This window comes from Artemia sp. Qi Xiang Cuo, chromosome 7, assembly GCF_049724085.1.
Source record: "Artemia sp. Qi Xiang Cuo chromosome 7, ASM4972408v1, whole genome shotgun sequence".
In the NCBI taxonomy this organism is placed as follows: Eukaryota; Metazoa; Arthropoda; class Branchiopoda; order Anostraca; family Artemiidae; genus Artemia; species Artemia sp. Qi Xiang Cuo.
In genome coordinates, this window is record NC_142800.1 from 74908490 (window position 1) to 74933941 (window position 25452).

At 35.1% G+C, this 25452-nt stretch overlaps 1 protein-coding gene across 4 annotated transcripts in view; it reads left to right on the forward strand.

Moving 5' to 3' along the window:
• Ufd4 (ubiquitin fusion-degradation 4-like) overlaps positions 1-25452 on the forward strand; it is a 145854-nt gene that overhangs the window by 68163 nt on the left and 52239 nt on the right. For 3 of the 4 annotated variants that reach the window (XM_089092565.1, XM_089092563.1, XM_089092562.1), the window contains 7 exons: positions 1226-1394; positions 5665-5865; positions 8302-8433; positions 10214-10488; positions 12194-12446; positions 14091-14307; positions 15699-15878. In XM_089092565.1, coding sequence (XP_088948691.1) covers positions 1226-1394; positions 5665-5865; positions 8302-8433; positions 10214-10488; positions 12194-12446; positions 14091-14307; positions 15699-15878 — 1427 coding nt within the window. The remainder of the gene's footprint in view (positions 1-1225; positions 1395-5664; positions 5866-8301; positions 8434-10213; positions 10489-12193; positions 12447-14090; positions 14308-15698; positions 15879-25452) is intronic. The other variant, XM_089092564.1, reaches the window with a different exon arrangement.

Sequence of the window (25452 nt, forward strand, 5' to 3'; positions counted from 1 at the left end):
AAGATTGAACGAAGTTTTGACTTGTCTGAATTTGTAAATAGTTTTCAAAAAGGTGCAATGGGGAATGGCAACAGAATGGAAAAGTTTCTAAATAAGATGACGGTTGAAGCGTTTCTTATTTGTGATAAAAGATAGATATTATAGCCTGACTTGACGCTCCTATTAGGAGATCAACTCGCTTGATTCTGCTGTACCCAAGAGAAGTGTCCGTTGGTAGCACTTGCTCCCAGTTGAAAAAAAGCTTGGGACTTTTGGGTATTGAACCCGAGACCAAGCTTCCCGTTCTCATGAATGTATGCCAAGTTTAATTGTTGTAAAGTAGTTTTTAGAATTTCCATTTGAAAATTTCCTTTCCTTCGGATTCCTTTCAAGATCCACGGATCTTAAGGTTTACGTTTTTAATTTGCAATCTTCGGTCTGCAAAAATATGCTATGCTTTTTTGTATATTGTGGGCTATTGTAGTCTACCCAGAAATCGTAGATTTTGTGTTTCTGTATTTACAAGCACTGTTTCCTGTTTTATTTATCGCAAGGTCGAATAAGCCATCAAACATGCCTTGTTTCTAGTTCAAAAATCTTATCGGTGAGAAATAATTTCCATGGAAAATGCCAGCAAATACTTCGTCCGGGTCTAGGATAAATCCATAAAAGTAATAGCGTCTTACACGACTTTTAGGTTCTGTGTGATTGAGAGACAGTGTTGTCATTTACATATTCTTCTGTGTTATTTTGGGTTCAAACAGTAAAGAAGGTTATGCAATGAGGAATATTTAAAGACAGTACAATGTAGAAGAAATCTAATTGAATGTTTTGGCTACATTTCCTATAGCGTCCTAGCTTGGAGTCTGAATTTGGTTAGGTCTTTCTGTTTGTTGGTTCCATTTTAGCTCGTAAGCTTTTATCGTAAGTTGAATTTCGTCTTTATTCTAGTATCGCTTATGACGATTATTGGAAATATAGTTGATTTTTTTTTTCTACCATTCTGTCTTTGAATTTATAGTTCACTTTATTATTATAATCACTGTCTTTGCAAAAAGTTCCCATTCTGCATAACTTTTTTTTTTTTTTTTTTTTTTTTTTTTTTTTTTTTTTTTTTTTTTTTTACGAAAAAGTAGCGTGGTCGTTCAGTCACTTACGTCAAGGCTTTCTCGATAACGACAACTTGATAGTAAATTAGTCAAATTGTTGTAAAATCTGTATATTTAGTGTTTTGCTCTTATTTCAGAAGAGGTCGCAAGTTCACATCCCAGCTTGAGCAAATTAAACAGAAAGTCCGAACAATTGCCCGAGAAATTAATGGCAGTTTTGCTGAACTTGCAATGAGCAAGCCTAGAGAATCTGTCGTCCGACTCAAAGGAATTATTCAACAAATTAATAATGCTTGCCAACAACAAGTAAGTCAAATATATTGTCAAAAGACGTTCTTCTGATTCTTTACATTTTAATTCAGGTTCTCAACAAATTAATAGTGCTTGCCAACAACAAGTAAGCTTCAGAAATATCATCCGATAAACAATCTAAACGTCATGGATCGTCTGATAAAAAACTTTCAGCATAGATGACGGTGTCAGAAGATGTTCTTCCGGTTCTCAACAAACTAATAATTCAGATTTTTTTTCAGGTTCTAATTAATTCAGGTCTTCAACAAGTTAATAATGCTTACCAACAACAAGTAACTCAAATATATCATCGGGTAAACATCTGATAATCATGATACATCGTCATGTATCATCTGATTAACAAGTTTCAGGGTAAATGACGTCCGAAAATGACGTTAGTCGGGTTTTCAACAAATTAATAATTCAGGTTCTAATTAATTAAAGTTTTCAACAAATTAGTAGCGCTTGCCAACAACAAGTAGGTCTCAAATATATCATCTGATAACCAACTTTCAAGATTGATTTTGTTTACCGAAAATGTTCTTTAGGCTCTGAGAATTGAAAACCTGACGTAATACTAGTGAAAGCGTTACTTGGATCAGCTATGAGGTGGATGGGGCATTAGATAACTTTAATTCAGCACTAGGACGTTAAAGAAAGTATTTTAGCTTTTTATGGTTTAGGGAACTTATACTAGAATATAATGCGTGGCATAGTTAAAAAAAGAATGAAAAGGCTTTTATGTAATGGCAAGGTACTTAAGCACTGCTATGGTGGGGGGGGAGAGGGGGGGGGTCATTAATAAAATTGTAATTGAGTAGTAGTAATAAGATTCTAAAAAAATAGACTTTTACTGAGTCAATAAAATCATTAATTAAATAACTAACTCAAGATTTATTTATTATTTATAATAACTAGTAATTACTATTATAAATGGTAATAATAACTTATTATTAATAAGAACTTAACTGTGAAGCAAGTTTAATTAAATTAAGGAAATGTGATTTCATATATCCTTAAGTTTCAGCCCCTCTAATTTTCGAAGTTAAGAATGATAAAGAAGTATATAAAAAAATTCGAAAATTTGAATTGCAATTTTGTTTAATTTCACTCTGAAGCAAGTTTAATTAAATTAGTATTCTTATTTTTAATTAAAATTCGATTTTTCAACAAAATCTGTTTATCTGCAATATTTTTAATTAAACAAATTTAGGGATTTTAATGTCGTATTGCCTTGGGTTCCAACCCCTCCAATTTTCAAAGCATAATATTTTTAAGGCAATTCTCGAGCAAACAATAATAAAAAAAACACATGCAAATTTTAAAGATGTAAATTGCAATTTATAGTGCTCTTATATATAAATTTTTTTTTTTAATTTGATTTTAGTAAATTAATAATCTAAGCAGGCAAAAAGTTAAGAATTTGCGCCATTTGTAAATGAGAGATCTGCAAAGGGAATCGCATTGGGTCAATGCTGGTTGTGAAAGGAATATATAAAACTTAAGCACTAAACTAAAAATCTGGGAGAATTAAAGGTAACCTATCAAGGTTGGCACCGACTCGAAATTGATACTCGACTCGAAACTCGAAAAGCCGAAATCGTAAATAAGACTCGTCTTTACACTCAACACGAGAATCCAATTGCCGAATTATCAAGTAAAAACCAATGTGATTTTGAGGCTGCTAATAAAAATACATTATTAAAAATTTACTTCGAAGGTTTTTGATTATTGTAAGATCGTTGCAATAATTTGTCTTTTCAATAAACCTAAGTTCTGAACTTGGCAAGTAAACCCTGAAACATTGTTAAATCCTCAGTGGTAACCCTGCTTTCCACGATAACGAGAAAACCCATCTTCTGCTATTTTTCGCAATACAATATCTGTATTCTTGATGCAAGGCTCCATTTTTGAACTACAATATAATAACAAAATAGTAACATAGTTTGATTTCCCGTTCGATTTTGTTTCCAAATATAATATTCGCCACTATGATGATTATATTAATTTTGTTTAACTGCAAAACCGAAAAAAAGTATGCACAGGAATTAAACAAAATCGCTCAAAATAATCAGAAAAATCGCTCAATTAATCCCTAACCAGGTGTACATTCATCAATGTAAAAAAAAAAAAAAAAATGCGAATTGTATCATAATGGTCCCGTTTGATCCCAAGATTGTATGAAGTCCAAACTCCTAGGTCCACCTCGAGGTCCATCAATGTACCTACTAAGATAGACTTGATAGTTGCAGGAATTTATCCTCCCAATAAACTCTAGTTCTGATTCTGACAGAAGATGCTGGGTTTTATAGAGGAGAAACATTGAAGCGACGTTGTAAATTTCTCCTGGTACGCCTAGTTAAATGCCAAATTCTCGGAAGTTTTTCGGGGGAAGGAGGGGGTCTGATAGATCTTGGAACCTCTTTCCACGTTTACACTGTTTTATCTTTTGTATCTCTTTTGTTTTGTTTTTTTGTTTTGTCTCTTGTTTTTATCTTTTGTTTTATCTTTTGGCTCATCCCTTGTTTTCTACTTTTACCTTAAATTTCCCTATTTATCTACAAATTACTTTTTATGTGTGACAAGCTGAATTCAATAATGAATTTTCTATTTGGACCAGATGTTACTTTATAGGGCCTTGGGTCCATGTTTTTTTTACAGGTTATTTGTTATGCCTGTTCAAACAAGCTGGTATTCAAAATCCTAGTTAAATCCTTTTTTTTCTTTTTCGCGATTTCTCTTTTTGTAGACTGGAATGCTAGCGGAGTCTTCGTAATTTCAAAGACTTGTAGGATAGCTCCTTTGATACTGTGTAGTTGTAAATGGAGTATTAAATTTATGCGTACCGGTTAATGGCGGAATCTTGTTCTATTATCCTAGGGAGAGATACCTACTCCAAAAATGCATTTATAGGCCCAGATTTTCCTCTTCCATGAGATGCCCTTAAGATAGATATAGACGGATGGATTCAACTCCCTTGATCTAAGGAGAGTATCTGGGAGTAGTGAGAAAATTGATTCGAATTTTCATGGACTTCTCCATGAAAATGGTAAAATAAATGGTCTCCATGAAAAATCCTCGCCACATTTTTAAACTAGAAATATCTCCTCTCTCTTTTTAATTATTGACATTTTGGTCAATTTGACATTTTGGTAAGCTGGAATTTGGATGGCTTTTTTTAGTGGAGTGACTCGTAAAACAATAGGTAAAAATTGGACACTTTTTTCCCTTGTTTTGCTACAAATTGTTATATTTTTATAGTATTTTACTATTCTAATTTTATAAAAGATGCATAAACAGCATAACATAAAAGACAGGAGAGAATCGATACAAAGTCAAGAATACAAGTAATTTCATCGTATGCTTATTTGTTTCCTTTTTTTATTTGAAAAATAGTTGACTTGATTATCGAATTACAGATTTGTCACCTTTTCTAGCTTAGCATTATGCCTGAACTTGTCTGTCAGCCGAGTATGTAGGCTCTTTTGCTGTTCAAACCCAAATAAAATTGATATTTCTAAGCTAAAACTTCATGTGATTGGGAAATGTATAGTGATCATTAATCAGGAATATCCAATGAAAAGGTGCAAATCGGAATATGTTCATTTTGGTAACTTTGAAATGGTGCAATGCATATTTCAAAAACGACATAATAGATGAGAGAATAAATATCTTCCTTGAATGCTTTGCGGTTAGCCTTATCTTCTTTTTCTTTTTTAAAAGCTTTTATTTAACTTTCTTCTTTTTCTTTTTTAAACGCTTTTATTTAACTCGTATTACCAAAATGAACATATTCCGATTCGCACCTTCTCATTGGATATTCCTGATTAATGATCACTATACATTTCCCAATCACATGAAGTTTTAGCTTAGAAATATCAATTTTATTTGGGTTTGAACAGCAAAAGAGCCACATCTCCCGGAACCCCCCCCCCCTTTTCGCTAAAAATTCCCCCAGGAGCACCTTAAAAGGAAGGGAATTCGCATTCCACTGCATAGTTTTTTACATACACTTTTGTTGTAACTCTCGAACTTTCTTGACACAAACGTTCTTCTATTTAAAATAGATGTCACGAAGATCAAAGGACGAAAGTATCTGTTGGGGGATGTTGGTTACTTTATTGTAACCATACAATTGGTTGATTTGATTGTAATTCAGGATAGGTTAGGCTATTCATGGCTGTGTAATGCTTCCCAAACGTTTATTGATGGACACTGACAATACAAATTTCCTTCATTTCTGAAACGTCCTGAAATCCGTTTAATTCCTTATATTGTCTTTCAGGAATCTGGCAATGAAAACTGGCAAAATAACTTAAGAATGGCCCTGAAGGAGTTGAAATCCATCTTGACTGATGATTCTTCTCTGTCTGCTTTTGAGCTACAGTCTTGTAAGCTGGTTGAATCACTCCTAAATCTCTTGCGAGCTAGTTTCAAAAACGACATAATAGATGAGAGAAGAAATATCTTCCTTGAATGCTTTGCGGTTAGCCTTATCTTCTTTTTCTTTTTTAAAAGCTTTTATTTAACTTTCTTCTTTTTCTTTTTTAAACGCTTTTATTTAACTCTTCTTTTTCTTTTAAACGCTTTTATTTTATTTAACAATGTATTTTTTGATTCAATATAATCTTCGAAGACCAAATACCTGTTTGCAGCCAGTGATACGGTTATTGACCGTTCTGACGAATAGGTGGGCCTTTGAAAACAATCTCGGCGACTTAGGTAATCTCAGGAACAGTGCAGCTGAGCTTGTCAAGAAGGAGAAAGATTGGATCCAGTAGTGTCCAAGATGCGAAAGAAGGATTATTTTTAGCAGTGTTAGTAATGACAGCTTGTAAAATATTTCGGTTCCAGGAAAATCGTGATTCTCGCAGGCCAAATCTGACGTAATGTCGTGTGAAAAAAAATCTTTGAGGTCTGACGTTGACGGTATCCAGAATCCAAAACCTTAGCCTCCCAGGTTTCTTTCAAATGGGCTGCTAAAAAAAAAAAAAAATAAAAGAACTCGAAGACACATTGTTTTACCTCAAGGGTAAATTGTCTACAGGATATTAATGTAGTTGATATTGGTAGACTCGAGCAAACTACTACGATTTTTCGGTCGTTTTATAAAAAAGTCATGAACTTTTTGGGACGAGTTCGGGTTGTGCCTAAAGAAATGCACTAAGCTAAATTGGGTCTTCTTAAACAATTGCTCTACATTAAGAAGGGGATTCTTCAGATTTCTATATAGAAATAGAAGAGCTACTTTAAACAAAATGTCGTGCAATTTGCCTTACAAGAGATATTGCAGGTTGAAATCGGGGGGTCAGGGGTCACTCTATACTATAACTCATTTGTAATGTATTTTGTCATCATATTATTTTTAATGTTTTTTGTTACTGCTCAGATTACTGCTTTTGACAATAATATGATTTGAGTATAAGTGCATAATGGCAATAATAAATGCAGCTTAAAAACTCTTTTAAAGGAACTCTTTTTGCATTATTCTATGTTTTGAGATCTCTGTTTGCATTCTTCCGAGAATTATTACTAGTAATTTCTACCATCAACATTAATATTCATTTTATCGATAATAACTAGTTTGTGTTGATTGATATTTAAAATAAAAAGTTGAAACATCCTGAAAATGATATATGAGAATAAATGCATAATAGCAATAATAAATGCAAGTATAATAGCAGTTTTTAATTAGCTCTTTTTGTGTTTTGGGATCCTTGTTTTTTCCTCGATAACTATTGCTAATAATTTCTTCCGTCATGATGAAGTACTTGTTTTATAGATAATACATAATGTATATTGAATGTACTAGGCCAATGGTTCTCAAACTTATTAGACACTGTAACCCTTTTTACCCACAAAACATTTTAGATACCCTTTCTCAGTTACCGGTACTAAGTAAACTGTAGCTAAAATATAAATAAACTTGCCAGTCTTAGATTTAAAGGGTTGTTTATTTTTTATTGTTGGCTGGCCGCGTACCCCCTAAAATTGTGGCGTACCCTCAAGGGGTATGCGTACCACAGTTTGAGAACCACTGTACTAGGCCATTGACAGGGATACTAGGTATCATAAAAGTATTGCAAGCAATGGGAATTGCGTGATTAATAGCGTTTAAAAAGTAAATATTAACATTTCAAAGTAATCAACGATAAGTCTGTTCCATTGAGCATAGATCCGGTCAAACATATTTTACGGTTGTGTAAATTAGACTATTACCATAAATTGTTGCTACTACTATAAATTAGAATACTATTATAAAAAAAAAATTATACTACTTTAATTACTATCAATAAACGCAGCAATATACCACCTAAGACCAACACAGTGGTGCATTTCTTCCATATATAGGGAAGCATAGCTGCTTCAAGTATCCTTTTTACGACCGAGAGTTTTTTCTATTTGTAGTAAATATTTCTATAAGCAAAAACTATTTCACCATCTGGATAACAAATTTCCCAACACTGATTCAAATGGCGACGTGAATTTGCCACCCAAAGATGAGTTTGACTCCTGTCAGAATGCATCTGTCATAAAAGAGCTTCTCGAGACCTTCAAAATGAACCAAATGGAATCTAAATCGAGTAAATTCGCGTCTAATGGATTATCTGACGGTCAATTAAAGCCAACATATTCACTAATATTGGATTTGGGTGGATTTGTTGTTTTTTTTTTTTTTTTTTTTTTTTTTTTTTTTTTTTTTTGTATTCATTTGTAAACAGATGAATCATATTTATGTGAAAAATCTTCATTGGATTGTAAAAAACCTCTGTTTTAATTGGAGCTCCTGGACTTTATTAGATTGGTATATCTTTTTCACTTGAAGCTACCTCTACATTATGCAAAATAAATATATCTAGAAAATTTTCCGTTTTTTTGTGCGTAAATTGCCTTCGTAAATGCTATCATTTATATTTTGTAGGATCACTCAATGCAGATAGATGGCCTATCAGCAGCTAGTATTCTTGTAAGAAAGCTGGTTACTATCCTGGAAACAACTGAAAAGCTACCTATTTATATGTATGACTTGCCTGGCACTGGAAGCAGCCTCCAGGTATGTATTCCTTCTCTCTCTCGCTTCCTTTCTTTGAATCCTTTTCTTTTCTATTTTTTCTAATTTTCCCAACTCCTACTTTTCTGAAAACTACTGAAAAGCTACCTATTTCTATGTATGAGTTACCTGGTATTGGAAGCAGCCTTCATATGTGTATTATCTCTCTCTTTCCTTCTCTTCCTTTCTTTGAATCATCTCTACTTCTAATTTTGTTAATTTTTTCTTACTATTCGAGAAACTACTGCCACTCTGTGAATAGTTGAGTTTTTTTTGTTGTTGTATGTTTTATGATTTGTAATGGTTGAATGTTTATGTTTTGTTTTATGGTTTATAATTTGCACATGTCAGTTACGGTAGACAAATGTGAAACGTGGATATTTGAAATTTTTAAGTTCACCCCAGTGCCCACTAAAGGCATCAGATGCCCCCCCCCCCCAGATTTTGTCAATCAAATGGTTTTTGATCATATACATCTCTGTAATAAACTTGATTTAATCACATACATCTCTGTAATAAACTTGATTTAATCACCTACATCTCTATAATTAACTTAATCCAGGTTTATACTTTATATTTTTGCTGAATTCCCACTCGAATTAACTCCACAGCCTGCGTCCTTCTGAAAACAGATTTTCAATGAAAACCTGATTTGTAGATTCCAAATATGTAAACAATTTTATTGGGGTTATTATTAGGATTTTGAATTCACCTTCAAGAACCCCTCAAGGGGTCTCGTGTGACCCCAGTAAGTCGCGTCATTATTTTCCCCCTTATCTTCAATCAGCCAGGTTGCCTAAGTATTTAGCACATGCTATGGTTACTATTAATAACAGATCACTGCAGTTCCAAGCCACCCGAGGCATACGCACCCCCCTTATCCATCCAAATCTACCCAAAGCCTTCCTCTTTACACATTCCAAAGAAGTTCCAATTTCCCTTAAATTCTTCCTCGCGACCACACCTCATTTGGAGACGGCTTGCTTTTCCTTTGGCTCTTGATGGTTTCCCTAAAAGAACGGTATCTGGCAATTTTTCGTTAGGACATAATTACTTCAAAAAAATTAATGTCATTAAATTACTTAAAACTCATCTCATTTGGAGACGACCTCCTTTTTCTTTGGCCCTTGATGATTTGCTTAAAAGAACGATATCTGGTAATTCCTCATTAGGACATAAATACTTCAAAAAATTAATGTCATTAACATACTTCAAGCTCATCTCATTTGGAGACGACCTCCTTTTCCTTTGGCCCTTGATGGTTTGCTGAAAAGAACGATATATGGTAATTCCTCATTAGGACATAAATACTTCAAAAAATTAATGCCATTAACATACTTCAAACTCATCTCATTTGGAGACGACCTCCTTTTCCTTTGGCCCTTGATGGTTTGCTGAAAAGAACGATATATGGTAATTCCTCATTAGGACATAAATACTTCAAAAAATTAATGTCATTAACATGCTTCAAGCTCATCTCATTTGGAGACGACCTCCTTTTCCTTTGGCCCTTGATGGTTTGCCGAAAAGAATGATATCTGGCAATTTTTTATTTAGAACATACTTCAAAAAAATAATGTGCCTAAGGGTAATTTTGCCGATCTATCAATGCCTTCTTTCAAAGAATTGCTGAGTGTGAGTATCCATGAAAAGCTAATCCGACCCCAAAATCAGTTGAGCACTTTACGAGGTTTCTTGTCATGGCTGATTTGTATTTACTTTCTAATTCAGTTCAGTTACCTCTAAAAAAGATTCTAGGTCATGCATATTTTAATCTTTTCAGATTTTAACTCGTCGTTTACGCTTCCGGTTAGAGAGAGCTCCCGGTGAGACGAACCTCACGGATCGCACTGGGCGTTGCCTTAAAATGGAGCCCCTAGCGACTATTGGTCAACTTGAAAAGCATCTTCTAAAAATGGTTGCTAAACAATGGTATGATGCAGAGAGATCTCAATTAAACTTTGTTAAGAGGTTGAAGGAAGGGCCACCCGTTTCATTTTCGCACAATAGTGACTTTGACCAAAATGGTATTATTTACTGGATTGGTACAAATGGAAAGTAAGTAGCGTTGATTTTTATCTACAGTTAGTAGAATTTCGTTCAAAGACTGCAGTCCTCGAAATCCCTGGATTGTGCCGTGCATTTATATATATATATATATATATATTTCTTGTTCTTGTATATATATTTTCCTTGTTTCAAATTTTATTTTACGTCGTCGATAAGTTAACTTAAGTTAGTCGTCGATCGTTACTTTTAAAATGTCACCTCATATTTTATATACAAAAAAAATATGGGATGACGAAAAAGCGGAAGACAAGTGGGCAAAAAATTGCTTGATGACCTGTAGATTTTTTAGCCAGCCTAGCCAGCCCCTTTTCTTTTTTTTGTTTTTTTGCTTTTTATGTGCAGTACACCAAATTATACTTCCTTATGTCATGATTAGTAATAGCTATAACTTCCTATGACTAAGTTATAATTGGGTTGACTGGTTTAGGGTGGCTACACCAGTTAACCAGTGGTGTTTACTGGTGACTGCTGGTTTGTGGTGAAATTAGCTAAGCCTTACACCGAAACACTTTTAGACTAATGACCAGAAATGTCTAACATAAAAATTAATAAATTTCACGTTGTTAACGGACTATAGTGAAATAGTTTAGGTAAGCAATTTACAATGTATTTTTCACAACTTTTTTTTAAGCAGCTAAACCTTTCAGAAAATCTTCCGATTTTAGTTCGACCTTAAAAACTTGGCCTGGTTGAAGTTCGACCTTTCTTACTGTTATTTTAAATCGAGCACTAAAAATAAAGATAAGGCTTTCCAATTCTTCTTTTTAGTCTTTGGGCCTTTTTTTCTCGTAAGATGAATAGAAGAAACAAACCATTTGGAATTGGCCAATGTAGAAAACAGAACTACAGGCCAATATAGGCCCATAAAACAGGCCAATATTGAAACGGAAAACAGAAACTGGTGGATATTTCAGACTGATATACACGATTCATCTTCAGTGTGTGTTTAAAGTAAATAAAACGTAATAAAAGTAAATAAAATAAACGTAACAATAAGGTGAAAATATTACAAACAAAACGTAAACATAGACAAATAACAAACAGAACACCATACATAACTAAACATAGCTAACTAAACAGTTACAAGATATATGCTATACAATTTGTCTTGAACAAATATGAGTAGTATATTGGCAAAATAAAACTGTTTTAAAATAGTAAACAGAATTGGCAGGTTTGTTTTTACTGGTATTCACGACCCGTCTTCAATGCCTAATGTGTGGCGTTTTTACAAGGTGTTGCTGATAATATTGGTTAAAAATACCTGTCACTTTATTTCTTCCTATGTTTAGTCAATGTTCCTAGTTTCTTTTTATATATTTTTTGTCATTTATAGCCAATTTAGTCTCATGAATCAAACTTTTCTCTTTCTCTAAGCATTGACTCAATATTTTTGTTTTGCTTCAGACATTTTCTGCCAATTCTGAATCAATATTTTTGTTTTGCTTTATCTATTTTCTGTCAATTCAGAGAATCTGAATAGACATAATTTTTTGTCGCAGCAATGTTCGGGTAATTCATTCCCAAGTCATTTTTGTCATTGCTAGCCGATTCAGGCTGATAAATCTACCTTTTGTCTTTTATTATCTCTGTCTGCAATCACAGAATTAGCAATGTGTTTGCTTTGGGTATTTTCTACCAATTCAGTCGCTCTCTGTCTACAATTATTGACTCAATATTTTGTTTTACTTAGGACTGTATCTGACTGGGTAAATCCTGCAAATGCAAATTTAGTGATAGTAAGCAGCTCGGAGGGTCGCAGTTTGCCATATGGGAAGCTTGAAGATATACTAAGCAGGGATTCCTCTCCCTTGAATTGTCATACTAATGACGATAGACGAGCATGGTTTGCCATCGATCTCGGTCTCTGGCTCATCCCCTCAGCATATACACTCAGACATGCTCGTGGCTATGGCAAGTCAGCTCTGAGAAACTGGAACTTGCAGGTTAGAACTTCACTCATCTATGTATAACATTACGGTGTATTGTATACAAGAACGTGTTTTAAACCTGAAGCTGCTCCTTTATTTATTTATTTATTTTTGTAAGAAGATTTGTAGAGCGAGGATGCGCAATCAGTTATCTGGTTTTTGGGAGATTTCTTATTTTCAGAAATACGGTTAGTTCATCACTGACTGTCTGGTACTTGATTTTAATTCGTCCGATTGCTATTCCTTAGCCGTATTCGTTATGCTATTTTATAAGTATATTTTATCGACGCCTTGTGGGGGATTGAGAGGTGTGGTAGTCCCCCTCTAAGAAACGTTAATGTTCGGTCGCTTTTCATATTAATCACTGTTCTTCCAAAAAAGTGATTTTCCTTGGCGCTCAAACTGGGGGACTGTAATTCTCCTAAATGGTTTTTTGGCAGTGGTGATTCTGGTGGTGCAGTTTTCATTTTAGTCCGTCACCATTTTCGGGAGCTTTCTGGATATTTTTCGAAACTTCCCAAAAAAATTCAATAAACTTTTATACCATTAAGATTAGCGGGAATAACAACTACCATTCCTGGATCAGCTTGAAATGGCGATTTTACCTCACTTGACAATTTTTTCTTTCTTTCAAAAAATGTTTTTAAATTTTTGGTTACTATGGGATTACCATGATATGTAAAAAAAGGCTTTTCTTAATTTTTCGCTTATATTGTTGCTTTGTTTTTTGTGTTCTCGTCGCTTTTTATATATATAAAAAAAAACAAATCTTATTTTTCTACAGTTTACCCCAATTTTGCCACTCGTGTCCTTATAATGCTTACTTGCTTATTAGTATTTATACTATACTATATAATTATCCTATCCATATTTTTCATACCTCTTTTTCATAACCATATTTTTCATATCTAATATCTGTGTATTAGTATTAAATTGAATACTTATACTACTCTATAACGTATATTTATAAATGAATATTATTTCCATTTAAACTATCTATACTGTATCGTAAATACTACCCTGTCAATCTGTTTGCGAAGCAAATTGAAATAGAAATATAGAAACTAGCCATCCCATCAAATGAGAATTAAAGTGAGAGAGAGAAATGGGAAAAGGGATTACAGGAATAGATTGAGAGCCCCTGGAAACACGGTGCTCGGGGCTGGAGCTCAGCTACTGCAGGGCCTGGAATTGCATGGGTATTACCTTATCCAAATAATCAGAGAAGGAAGACAAGCAGAAACTGATACATAAAAAGGAAAGAAGCAGAGATAAAGATGTGGAAGGAACAGAGGAGAATAATGAGAAATAGCGGAAAATGCAAACTAATCAAGTAACAAGAACCAGATTAAAATAACAATTTTAAAATAACAATTTTATAATATATATATATATATATATATATATATATATATATATATATATATATATATATATATATATATATATATATATATATATATATATATATATATATATATATATATATATATATATATATATATATATATATATATATATATATATATTTATATATATATATATATATATATATATATATATATATATATATATATAATGACCTTTACATGACCCTATCTTGCCCACATGTCGGGATGTAGTAGGCAAAAGCTCAAATTAATTTCTCTTTCCTCTAAGGTGTCCAAAGATGGGACAAATTGGATTACTTTGTTTAACCACACTGATGATACAAGCCTTAACGATCCTGGTTCAACTGCCACTTGGCCATTAGAGCCACCTGCAGGAGAAACTCAGGGATGGCGCCACATTAGAGTTATGCAAACAGGAAGAAATGCATCAGGACAAACTCATTATCTCAGCCTTAGTGGCTTTGAGATTTATGGAACTGTTACAGGTTAGTGGTTATTAACTTGTTCTGCAGATTATCGTATTTTATCCTTTTCTAGTCGTGACATTAAGCATTTGGCTTTCATGGCATTGGCTTCTTTTTTCTGTAGGGGCTTAGATCACTTGAAAAACCTATAAAATGCTACTGTTAAAAAACTAATTAGTAATGTAAGGACCGAAAAAATAACGTTCGCTTTTCCCGAGAAAGTCTTTTACAAAGCCAAAGTAGTATCAGGGACACCAACGAGGGAGGGGAGGAATATTGACACCCCCTAGAATTTCCAGAATATGTGTTTTGTTGTATTTTCAATTTTTTCATCGAAGAAAAAAAATATGCCTCTCAGATTTTTAAAAACCCCTTTCTTGTACCGTCATAAAAAAAAATGGAAAAAAACTCCCCCTCCTCGTATTTTTGTGAATTGCCACTACTAAACGGTATGTTTCTTAAATCAGTTGAACCTGTTATCCCAAATTTTAGATTCGGGAGAATTCTGCATTAGAAAAAACTTAAGCTTACATTGAATTTAGGAACATAATATGCCAGGCGAATAGAAGGATCTTGTTAATAAGATTTTGCCACTGTAAAAAATTAAAATTCCTGTTCAAATCAACCTATTGAGAGAAGACTACGAGTATATTGAGTATATTGACAGTAATATATTCAATATATAGTATACCATGTGTACTGTATTGGTGTCGTATTTTTTATTTTGCCTAACTTTGTAATTTTCACTGATTGTTTTTCATTCAGATCACCGCCAAAAAAATACTGTTTTTGCATATAGCAATGCTTTTTCCTTAACAACCTTTGAATTGTTATGAACAATAACATTAATTACAAAATAAACGATGGTAGAAAATAAGCAGCGTAAAAAAAAAAACAAAAAACAAACTATAAACAAAACAAGACAATGCTTTTTTGGAATAGTAATTATAGGCAACGAGCAAGAGGTTTTGCGAGGGCTGCATGCTTCAATTTTCTATTGTCCCTTTTACATTCATATTCTCAACATAAACTATTACCTGCGTACAAGGAAGTTGGGGGTAACCCCCCTTGATACTGTCCCGAAGGACCTTCGCCATAAAAAACCTGAACCGGAATTATTTGTCATTAACATTTCTAGGGGTGCGCAAAGCTTTGGATGAAAAAAAAAATGAAATCCCTATCAAATTCCTGATTATATATAAATAGTTATGTATAATCCCTAAACATATTATATGTTATAATTCACGGAGTATAATAACCAATATATATTTTTCTTCTTTTTTTCTATATACATTATATGTTGCGTCTGTTCACAAAAAAAGACGAGAATGAGCCAACCACTTGAGGCTATGGAACCCTCACTTAAAAAAAAGATCATCTGAACTGTAATTATGTGCAATCTATCTCTATAGGGGTTTGCGATGATCTTGGGAAAGCAGCGCGTGAGATGGAAGCTCAGATACGAAAGCAAAGACGTCATATCAAGAACAATGTTTTGAAACACCTTCAACCTGGAGCCAGAGTTGTTAGAGGAGTTGATTGGAAATGGAGGGATCAGGATGGTAGCCCTCCTGGGGAGGGAACTGTTGTCGGTGAGTTGTCTTTTTTATTTAACTCATTTTTATTAACACACCGTTTTTTATTTGTCTATGTTTGTCCCATAAATTCGTTAAATTTGTGAGAAATTTTTCGGCTATTTCGAGGAGAAATTGTCTTTTTGCCTGTATTCATATGGCCAAATTACGAGCCAGGAAACATTTTTTGTGGCGGGGGGGGGGGGAGTCAAACCTGCCCTCATCCTATGTATGTGGCCCAGCCTGTTAATGCTCTGTGTATACTTAGTAGTGTTGGACGATAACTTGATTAAACGATATATCGATATTTTTACTCTCGATATTCGATAATCGATATATCGATTTCGATGTTTCTGCTCATTTTTTTTTTGTTTAGATTAACTCTCGGCTTTCCAAAAGTTCAATAAAAGAATTGTAATTAAAGCTTATTTTGCAAAATTTTCGTAAAACTGAGTAACACGAAATCAAACAATAAAAACAAACTTCGATTAATTAAATGAATATCATAGAAATCCAGATTTGAAATTGCTCGGGCTCAGGATAAAGAAAGATAACCAACCTGCTACTTATGGCTATTCAAAATCAGCAACATGCAATGTTTTCCCCTGAGAATTGGTTCTACCTTTCAGTGATTAAATAAAAAAAGAAAAGAACAGAAATTATTGCATATGTGTGAGGAATACCCCTCATGTATGTTTTTTTTTAGTATTTTAAAAAGCTTCTTATTTTTATTAAACAACCCTTGTGTTTCAGGAGTTGTTCATAAAGATCCCGGACAAAATTCAAACTTTAGCGTATAGAGCGAGGCATTGAGAAGGGGGTATATCTCTTCATGCAGGAATGCGGTAGGATTTCTCATGAATGCGGCTCGATTTCCTTTCGCTTCAAGTTTCAATATTGCTCCCTAGTTTCAGTTTTTTATTTAGTTTCTGATCGTTTTCCAATAATACCGGGAAATCTACTTCTCCCCTTCCCCCCCCCCCACGAAGATTCCTTTATGGAAAATTCAGCCCACTTAAGATCTCCTCCCCCCCCCCTCCCACGATAAATCCATCCCTGCTGAAAATACCGCTCAGAAATTTTCTTCTGGACAATTTCGCCAAGAAAATTTTCTTTAGCTTACTTTCAGTCGAAAAAAGACTTGTTTTTCATTGAATTTCTAATTTATTTTCGAATCATCCCGGAAAAACCCCTCGGTGGGAAATTTTTCCTGGAAGTTCTATCCTTCCAATGGAAAGTTTCTCTCGCAGAAAATTCTGCCATGACCAATTTCTCCCACGGAAAATTCCCCTATGGAGAATTTCTCCTGCGGAATATCCCTCCCTCTCACGAAAAAAACCCCCAGAGAGTTTTAACTTTTCAGAAAATTTTCCCCGGGCAATTAAAAAAAAACATCTCTAGATGTAAAATTGAATCAGCAAAGAGACAGAAAGGTAAATTTCGTAGAGGAGTTCTGGAAAAATTTCCCCTTGTAAGCTCATCCCGGGAAACTTCCCTGTTCATGGAAAATTCTCCCTGTGAAAAATCCCCCCTCCACAGAAAATGTATATTTTCTTCCAAATAACAAATAATATATATAAACAATAGGCAAATCCATAATGTATAGCCCTTTCCCCAGGTATTGTGGAGGGTCGTGACAATTTAACCGGAACATGTCCAGATGAAGAATTGAATCAGCAAAGAGACAGTAAGGTAAATTTCGTAGAGGAGTTCTGGTAAAATTTCACATTGTAAGCTCATCCCGGGAAACTTCCCTGTTCATGGAAAATTCTCCCTGTGAAAAATCCCCCCTCCACAGAAAATGTATATTTTCTTCCAAATAACAAATAATATATATAAACAATAGGCAAATCCATAATGTATAGCCCTTTCCCCAGGTATTGTGGAGGGTCGTGACAATTTAACCGGAACATGTCCAGATGAAGAATTGAATCAGCAAAGAGACAGTAAGGTAAATTTAGTAGAGGAGTTCTGGAAAAATTTCCCCTTGTAAGCTCATCCCGGGAAACTTCCCTGTTCATGGAAAATTCTCCCTGTGAAAAATCCCCCCTCCACAGAAAATGTATATTTTCTTCCAAATAACAAATAATATATATAAACAATAGGCAAATCCATAATGTATAGCCCTTTCCCCAGGTATTGTGGAGGGTCGTGACAATTTAACCGGACCATGTCCAGATGAAGAATTGAATCAGCAAAGAGACAGTAAGGTAAATTTCGTAGAGGAGTTCTGGTAAAATTTCCCCTTGTAAGCTCATCCCGGGAAACTTCCCTGTTCATGGAAAATTCTCCCTGTGAAAAATCCCCCCTCCACAGAAAATGTATATTTTCTTCCAAATAACAAATAATATATATAAACAATAGGCAAATCCATAATGTATAGCCCTTTCCCCAGGTATTGTGGAGGGTCGTGACAATTTAACCGGAACATGTCCAGATGAAGAATTGAATCAGCAAAGAGACAGTAAGGTAAATTTCGTAGAGGAGTTCTGGAAAAATTTCCCCTTGTAAGCTCATCCCGGGAAACTTCCCTGTTCATGGAAAATTCTCCCTGTGAAAAATCCCCCCTCCACAGAAAATGTATATTTTCTTCCAAATAACAAATAATATATATAAACAATAGGCAAATCCATAATGTATAGCCCTTCCCCCAGGTATTGTGGAGGGTCGTGACAATTTAACCGGAACATGTCCAGATGAAGAATTGAATCAGCAAAGAGACAGTAAGGTAAATTTCGTAGAGGAGTTCTGGTAAAATTTCCCCTTGTAAGCTCATCCCGGGAAACTTCCCTGTTCATGGAAAATTCTCCCTGTGAAAAATCCCCCTCCACAGAAAATGTATATTTTCTTCCAAATAACAAATAATATATATAAACAATAGGCAAATCCATAATGTATAGCCCTTTCCCCAGGTATTGTGGAGGGTCGTGACAATTTAACCGGAACATGTCCAGATGAAGAATTGAATCAGCAAAGAGACAGTAAGGTAAATTTCGTAGAGGAGTTCTGGAAAAATTTCCCCTTGTAAGCTCATCCCGGGAAACTTCCCTGTTCATGGAAAATTCTCCCTGTGAAAAATCCCCCCTCCACAGAAAATGTATATTTTCTTCCAACTAACAAATAATATATCTAAACAATAGGCAAATCCATAATGTATAGCCCTTTCCCCAGGTATTGTGGAGGGTCGTGACAATTTAACCGGAACATGTCCAGATGAAGAATTGAATCAGCAAAGAGACAGTAAGGTAAATTTCGTAGAGGAGTTCTGGAAAAATTTCCCCTTGTAAGCTCATCCCGGGAAACTTCCCTGTTCATGGAAAATTCTCCCTGTGAAAAATCCCCCCTCCACAGAAAATGTATATTTTCTTCCAAATAACAAATAATATATATAAACAATAGGCAAATCCATAATGTATAGCCCTTCCCCCAGGTATTGTGGAGGGTCGTGACAATTTAACCGGAACATGTCCAGATGAAGAATTGAATCAGCAAAGAGACAGTAAGGTAAATTTTGTAGAGGAGTTCTGGTAAAATTTCCCCTTGTAAGCTCATCCCGGGAAACTTCCCTGTTCATGGAAAATTCTCCCTGTGAAAAATCCCCCCTCCACAGAAAATGTATATTTTCTTCCAAATAACAAATAATATATATAAACAATAGGCAAATCCATAATGTATAGCCCTTTCCCCAGGTATTGTGGAGGGTCGTGACAATTTAACCGGAACATGTCCAGATGAAGAATTGAATCAGCAAAGAGACAGTAAGGTAAATTTCGTAGAGGAGTTCTGGTAAAATTTCCCCTTGTAAGCTCATCCCGGGAAACTTCCCTGTTCATGGAAAATTCTCCCTGTGAAAAATCCCCCCTCCACAGAAAATGTATATTTTCTTCCAAATAACAAATAATATATATAAACAATAGGCACATCCATAATGTATAGCCCTTTCCCCAGGTATTGTGGAGGGTCGTGACAATTTAACCGGAACATGTCCAGATGAAGAATTGAATCAGCAAAGAGACAGAAAGGTAAATTTCGTAGAGGAGTTCTGGAAAAATTTCCCCTTGTAAGCTCATCCCGGGAAACTTCCCTGTTCATGGAAAATTCTCCCTGTGAAAAATCCCCCCTCCACAGAAAATGTATATTTTCTTCCAAATAACAAATAATATATATAAACAATAGGCAAATCCATAATGTATAGCCCTTTCCCCAGGTATTGTGGAGGGTCGTGACAATTTAACCGGAACATGTCCAGATGAAGAATTGAATCAGCAAAGAGACAGTAAGGTAAATTTCGTAGAGGAGTTCTGGAAAAATTTCCCCTTGTAAGCTCATCCCGGGAAACTTCCCTGTTCATGGAAAATTCTCCCTGTGAAAAATCCCCCTCCACAGAAAATGTATATTTTCTTCCAAATAACAAATAATATATATAAACAATAGGCAAATCCATAATGTATAGCCCTTTCCCCAGGTAGTGTGGAGGGTCGTGACAATTTAACCGGAACATGTCCAGATGAAGAATTGAATCAGCAAAGAGACAGTAAGGTAAATTTCGTAGAGGAGTTCTGGAAAAATTTCCCCTTGTAAGCTCATCCCGGGAAACTTCCCTGTTCATGGAAAATTCTCCCTGTGAAAAATCCCCCTCCACAGAAAATGTATATTTTCTTCCAAATAACAAATAATATATATAAACAATAGGCAAATCCATAATGTATAGCCCTTTCCCCAGGTATTGTGGAGGGTCGTGACAATTTAACCGGAACATGTCCAGATGAAGACTTGAATCAGCAAAGAGACAGTAAGGTAAATTTCGTAGAGGAGTTCTGGAAAAATTTCCCCTTGTAAGCTCATCCCGGGAAACTTCCCTGTTCATGGAAAATTCTCCCTGTGAAAAATCCCCCCTCCACAGAAAATGTATATTTTCTTCCAAATAACAAATAATATATATAAACAATAGGCAAATCCATAATGTATAGCCCTTTCCCCAGGTATTGTGGAGGGTCGTGACAATTTAACCGGAACATGTCCAGATGAAGAATTGAATCAGCAAAGAGACAGTAAGGTAAATTTCGTAGAGGAGTTCTGGTAAAATTTCCCCTTGTAAGCTCATCCCGGGAAACTTCCCTGTTCATGGAAAATTCTCCCTGTGAAAAATCCCCCCTCCACAGAAAATGTATATTTTCTTCCAAATAACAAATAATATATATAAACAATAGGCAAATCCATAATGTATAGCCCTTTCCCCAGGTATTGTGGAGGGTCGTGACAATTTAACCGGAACATGTCCAGATGAAGAATTGAATCAGCAAAGAGACAGTAAGGTAAATTTCGTAGAGGAGTTCTGGAAAAATTTCCCCTTGTAAGCTCATCCCGGGAAACTTCCCTGTTCATGGAAAATTCTCCCTGTGAAAAATACCCCCTCCACAGAAAATGTATATTTTCTTCCAAATAACAAATAATATATATAAACAATAGGCAAATCCATAATGTATAGCCCTTCCCCCAGGTATTGTGGAGGGTCGTGACAATTTAACCGGAACATGTCCAGATGAAGAATTGAATCAGCAAAGAGACAGTAAGGTAAATTTCGTAGAGGAGTTCTGGTAAAATTTCCCCTTGTAAGCTCATCCCGGGAAACTTCCCTGTTCATGGAAAATTCTCCCTGTGAAAAATCCCCCTCCACAGAAAATGTATATTTTCTTCCAAATAACAAATAATATATATAAACAATAGGCAAATCCATAATGTATAGCCCTTTCCCCAGGTATTGTGGAGGGTCGTGACAATTTAACCGGAACATGTCCAGATGAAGAATTGAATCAGCAAAGAGACAGAAAGGTAAATTTCGTAGAGGAGTTCTGGAAAAATTTCCCCTTGTAAGCTCAGCCCGGGAAACTTCCCTGTTCATGGAAAATTCTCCCTGTGAAAAATCCCCCCTCCACAGAAAATGTATATTTTCTTCCAAATAACAAATAATATATATAAACAATAGGCAAATCCATAATGTATATCCCTTTCCCCAGGTCTTGTGGAGGGTCGTGACAATTTAACCGGAACATGTCCAGATGAAGAATTGAATCAGCAAAGAGACAGTAAGGTAAATTTCGTAGAGGAGTTCTGGAAAAATTTCCCCTTGTAAGCTCATCCCGGGAAACTTCCCTGTTCATGGAAAATTCTCCCTGTGAAAAATCCCCCTCCACAGAAAATGTATATTTTCTTCCAAATAACAAATAATATATATAAACAATAGGCAAATCCATAATGTATAGCCCTTTCCCCAGGTATTGTGGAGGGTCGTGACAATTTAACCGGAACATGTCCAGATGAAGAATTGAATCAGCAAAGAGACAGTAAGGTAAATTTTGTAGAGGAGTTCTGGTAAAATTTCCCCTTGTAAGCTCATCCCGGGAAACTTCCCTGTTCATGGAAAATTCTCCCTGTGAAAAATCCCCCTCCACAGAAAATGTATATTTTCTTCCAAATAACAAATAATATATATAAACAATAGGCAAATCCATAATGTATAGCCCTTTCCCCAGGTATTGTGGAGGGTCGTGACAATTTAACCGGAACATGTCCAGATGAAGAATTGAATCAGCAAAGAGACAGTAAGGTAAATTTCGTAGAGGAGTTCTGGTAAAATTTCCCCTTGTAAGCTCAGCCCGGGAAACTTCCCTGTTCATTGAAAATTCTCCCTGTGAAAAATCCCCCCTCCACAGAAAATGTATATTTTCTTCCAAATAACAATTAATATATATCAACAATAGGCAAATCCATAATGTATAGCCCTTTCCCCAGGTATTGTGGAGGGTCGTGACAATTTAACCGGAACATGTCCAGATGAAGAATTGAATCAGCAAAGAGACAGTAAGGTAAATTTCGTAGAGGAGTTCTGGAAAAATTTCCCCTTGTAAGCTCATCCCGGGAAACTTCCCTGTTCATGGAAAATTCTCCCTGTGAAAAATCCCCCCTCCACAGAAAATGTATATTTTCTTCCAAATAACAAATAATATATATAAGCAATAGGCAAATCCATAATGTATAGCCCTTCCCCCAGGTATTGTGGAGGGTCGTGACAATTTAACCGGAACATGTCCAAATGAAGAATTGAATCGGCAAAGAGAAAGTAGGAACAATTTTGTATAGTTCTGGAAAATTCTCCCAATGTAACTTTCCCATGTAAACTTCCCACTTGTAAGTTCATCCCCGGAAACTCCCCTGCACATGGAAAATCCCCCCTCCCCGAAAAATGTCTGTTTCCTTAGAAATTAAAGATACTATACGTAGACAACAAGCAAAATTCATAACTTACAACCCTTCCCCCAGGTTGTTGGTGGTTATGTCATCTCTAGAGCCCCAGTTATTTGATTTTTCAGCTATGGTGAACAAAATAGATATCTCAACATTGTTATCAGATGACTTCGGGGAAAAGGGCGTTGGAGGAGGGTTAGTTGCCCTCCAGTATTTTCAATCACTTTGAAGGGGCACTAGAACTTTAAATTTTTGTTCGAACGAGTCCTCTCCCTATATTCTTGGACCATTGATTTGACACGATCACCCTGTTGGAAAAAAAAAACAACAAATAAACATGTATCCGTGATCTTTCTTCTGAAAAAAAAAAAATTCCATGTTTTTGCAGATGGGAGGTTGGAACCTTTACAGTAGGGTTCCATAATATGCTGAATCTGATAGTGCACTTTTCCTTAATAGTCCTTGTCTTTTTTGGAGGTGTTTCTCCCCTTTCTCAAAAATTAGGAAAATCTTTTGAGGCTCGTAGCTTTTGATGGGTACATTAAACTTAATGAACTTCACACATTTGGAATCAGCATAAAAAGCCAATTCTTTTGATGTATATATTGTTATCAAAATTCCTTTTTTAGGGTTTCGGTTACTATTAGACCGAATCGCTCCTTACTTACAGGTCGTTATCCCCCAACTGTTTGATTAACTCATCAGCCTTGGAACTGATCACCTCGTACACATATTTCTGATACTCATATTATGAGGCTTCCGCGAGTTGAATGGATCAGTTTTCCTTGGAACTAAAGACTCCCCATTGAAAATATGCAGAGCCTTTATAGATTCGGCTGCTGGCGAAGCATGCATTGCATTGACTACTGAAACTCCACAAACTAGCTTGATTACGTCGTGACTGAATCACAGGGAGTGTCATGGCACTTGCATCTATTGATGCAGATTTACTAGTCAGAAAGGCCAAATCCATATCTCTCTGTATTGTACTCTCAACTTGGAGAAGATCGTCAGTGAAAATATACATTTTCATAAAACACAGATCAAGATATGTGGCAATCATGACAGGTGTGATCTGACCAAGGCCTATAAGCCCAGAAGGCATTTTATACAGCCCAGTTCTTTGGAGGTTCCCAGCAACATTTGAAAGTCCACCCTTACTAAACATATTTTGAATCCGAGAACGAGCTATGTCAACTTATGGATACAGTTATGCTGTGCATCAGCATGTATGAGTCAACGAATTAAATACATCGTTGTTGATCCTCTCGGCCATTTCCAAAACAATTTTCTATGTTGGATCTTTTCTGCAGGACGTTCACCGGTAAATAGCAGAAAAGACTGAAAATAGTCAAAACATTTCAAATATCGTTTTCGATGTCGATATTTCGTTTCGATATTCGATATCGATATTTGCTCCGATATATTGATATATTGAATATAGTCCAACACTAATACTGAGTAAAGCCAGTGACGAAAAGACAAATCATTTTTGCTTCTTTTTTTTTGTTTCATCATGTGGCCAGCCCACCCATGGCGAGTAAATTGTTAGTTACATACTTGTATCTTAATGTCAAATTTGGGCCAAACTATCGTTAAAAATAGTGTTGTTTTGGTGTCAATAGTCTTTAATTTTTTTTTCTTTTACACCATCTAACGCAGGGGAATTATTTTTCTCCATTTCTTCTTTCTTTCTGATTCATATAATCTATTTCCTTGCAACCAAATACATTGAAATACTGGCAGAATTTGATCCTTCCTTTAAATTGTTTCGAACTGCCTATGGATTTAGAACCTGGTCTGGCCAAAAAGCACAAGTTTTTTGCCTTTTTTTATCCCATCTTGTAGCCATCCGCCCTTTGGCCAGTAAATTTTTAATTATATCTCTGTATGTTAATGTCAAATTCTGGCCAAACGATCAGAAATCGTAAAAAAATAGCATTATTTTGGTGATGAGTTAGTCTTTTTTTTTTACACGCCCCTACAGAAGGATCCACACCACATGACTTGATTCTAAATCAGTACCATTTCTTTTATAGCACGACTGTATCTATTAGACGATTGGTCTGTTTTGTTTTTTCCATTGTCGCTGCTCTGTGTTAAACAGACTTTAGAATTTTAATTGTTCTTTTTAATGTAATTTAAAACCAAATGTGGACCTTAAAGGTGAGCTACGCCTCTTTTTTTTTTATCTTAGCCTTCCGTTGGAATACCGACACCTCCCTAGAATAGACTATTCTACGATTTGTCATCATCATCACCATTTATACATACTAAAAACTATTTCACATGCACTGTTAACGGTTGTTTAGCCTGAGAAGCTTAGCATGTTCGGGCCTAACAATAC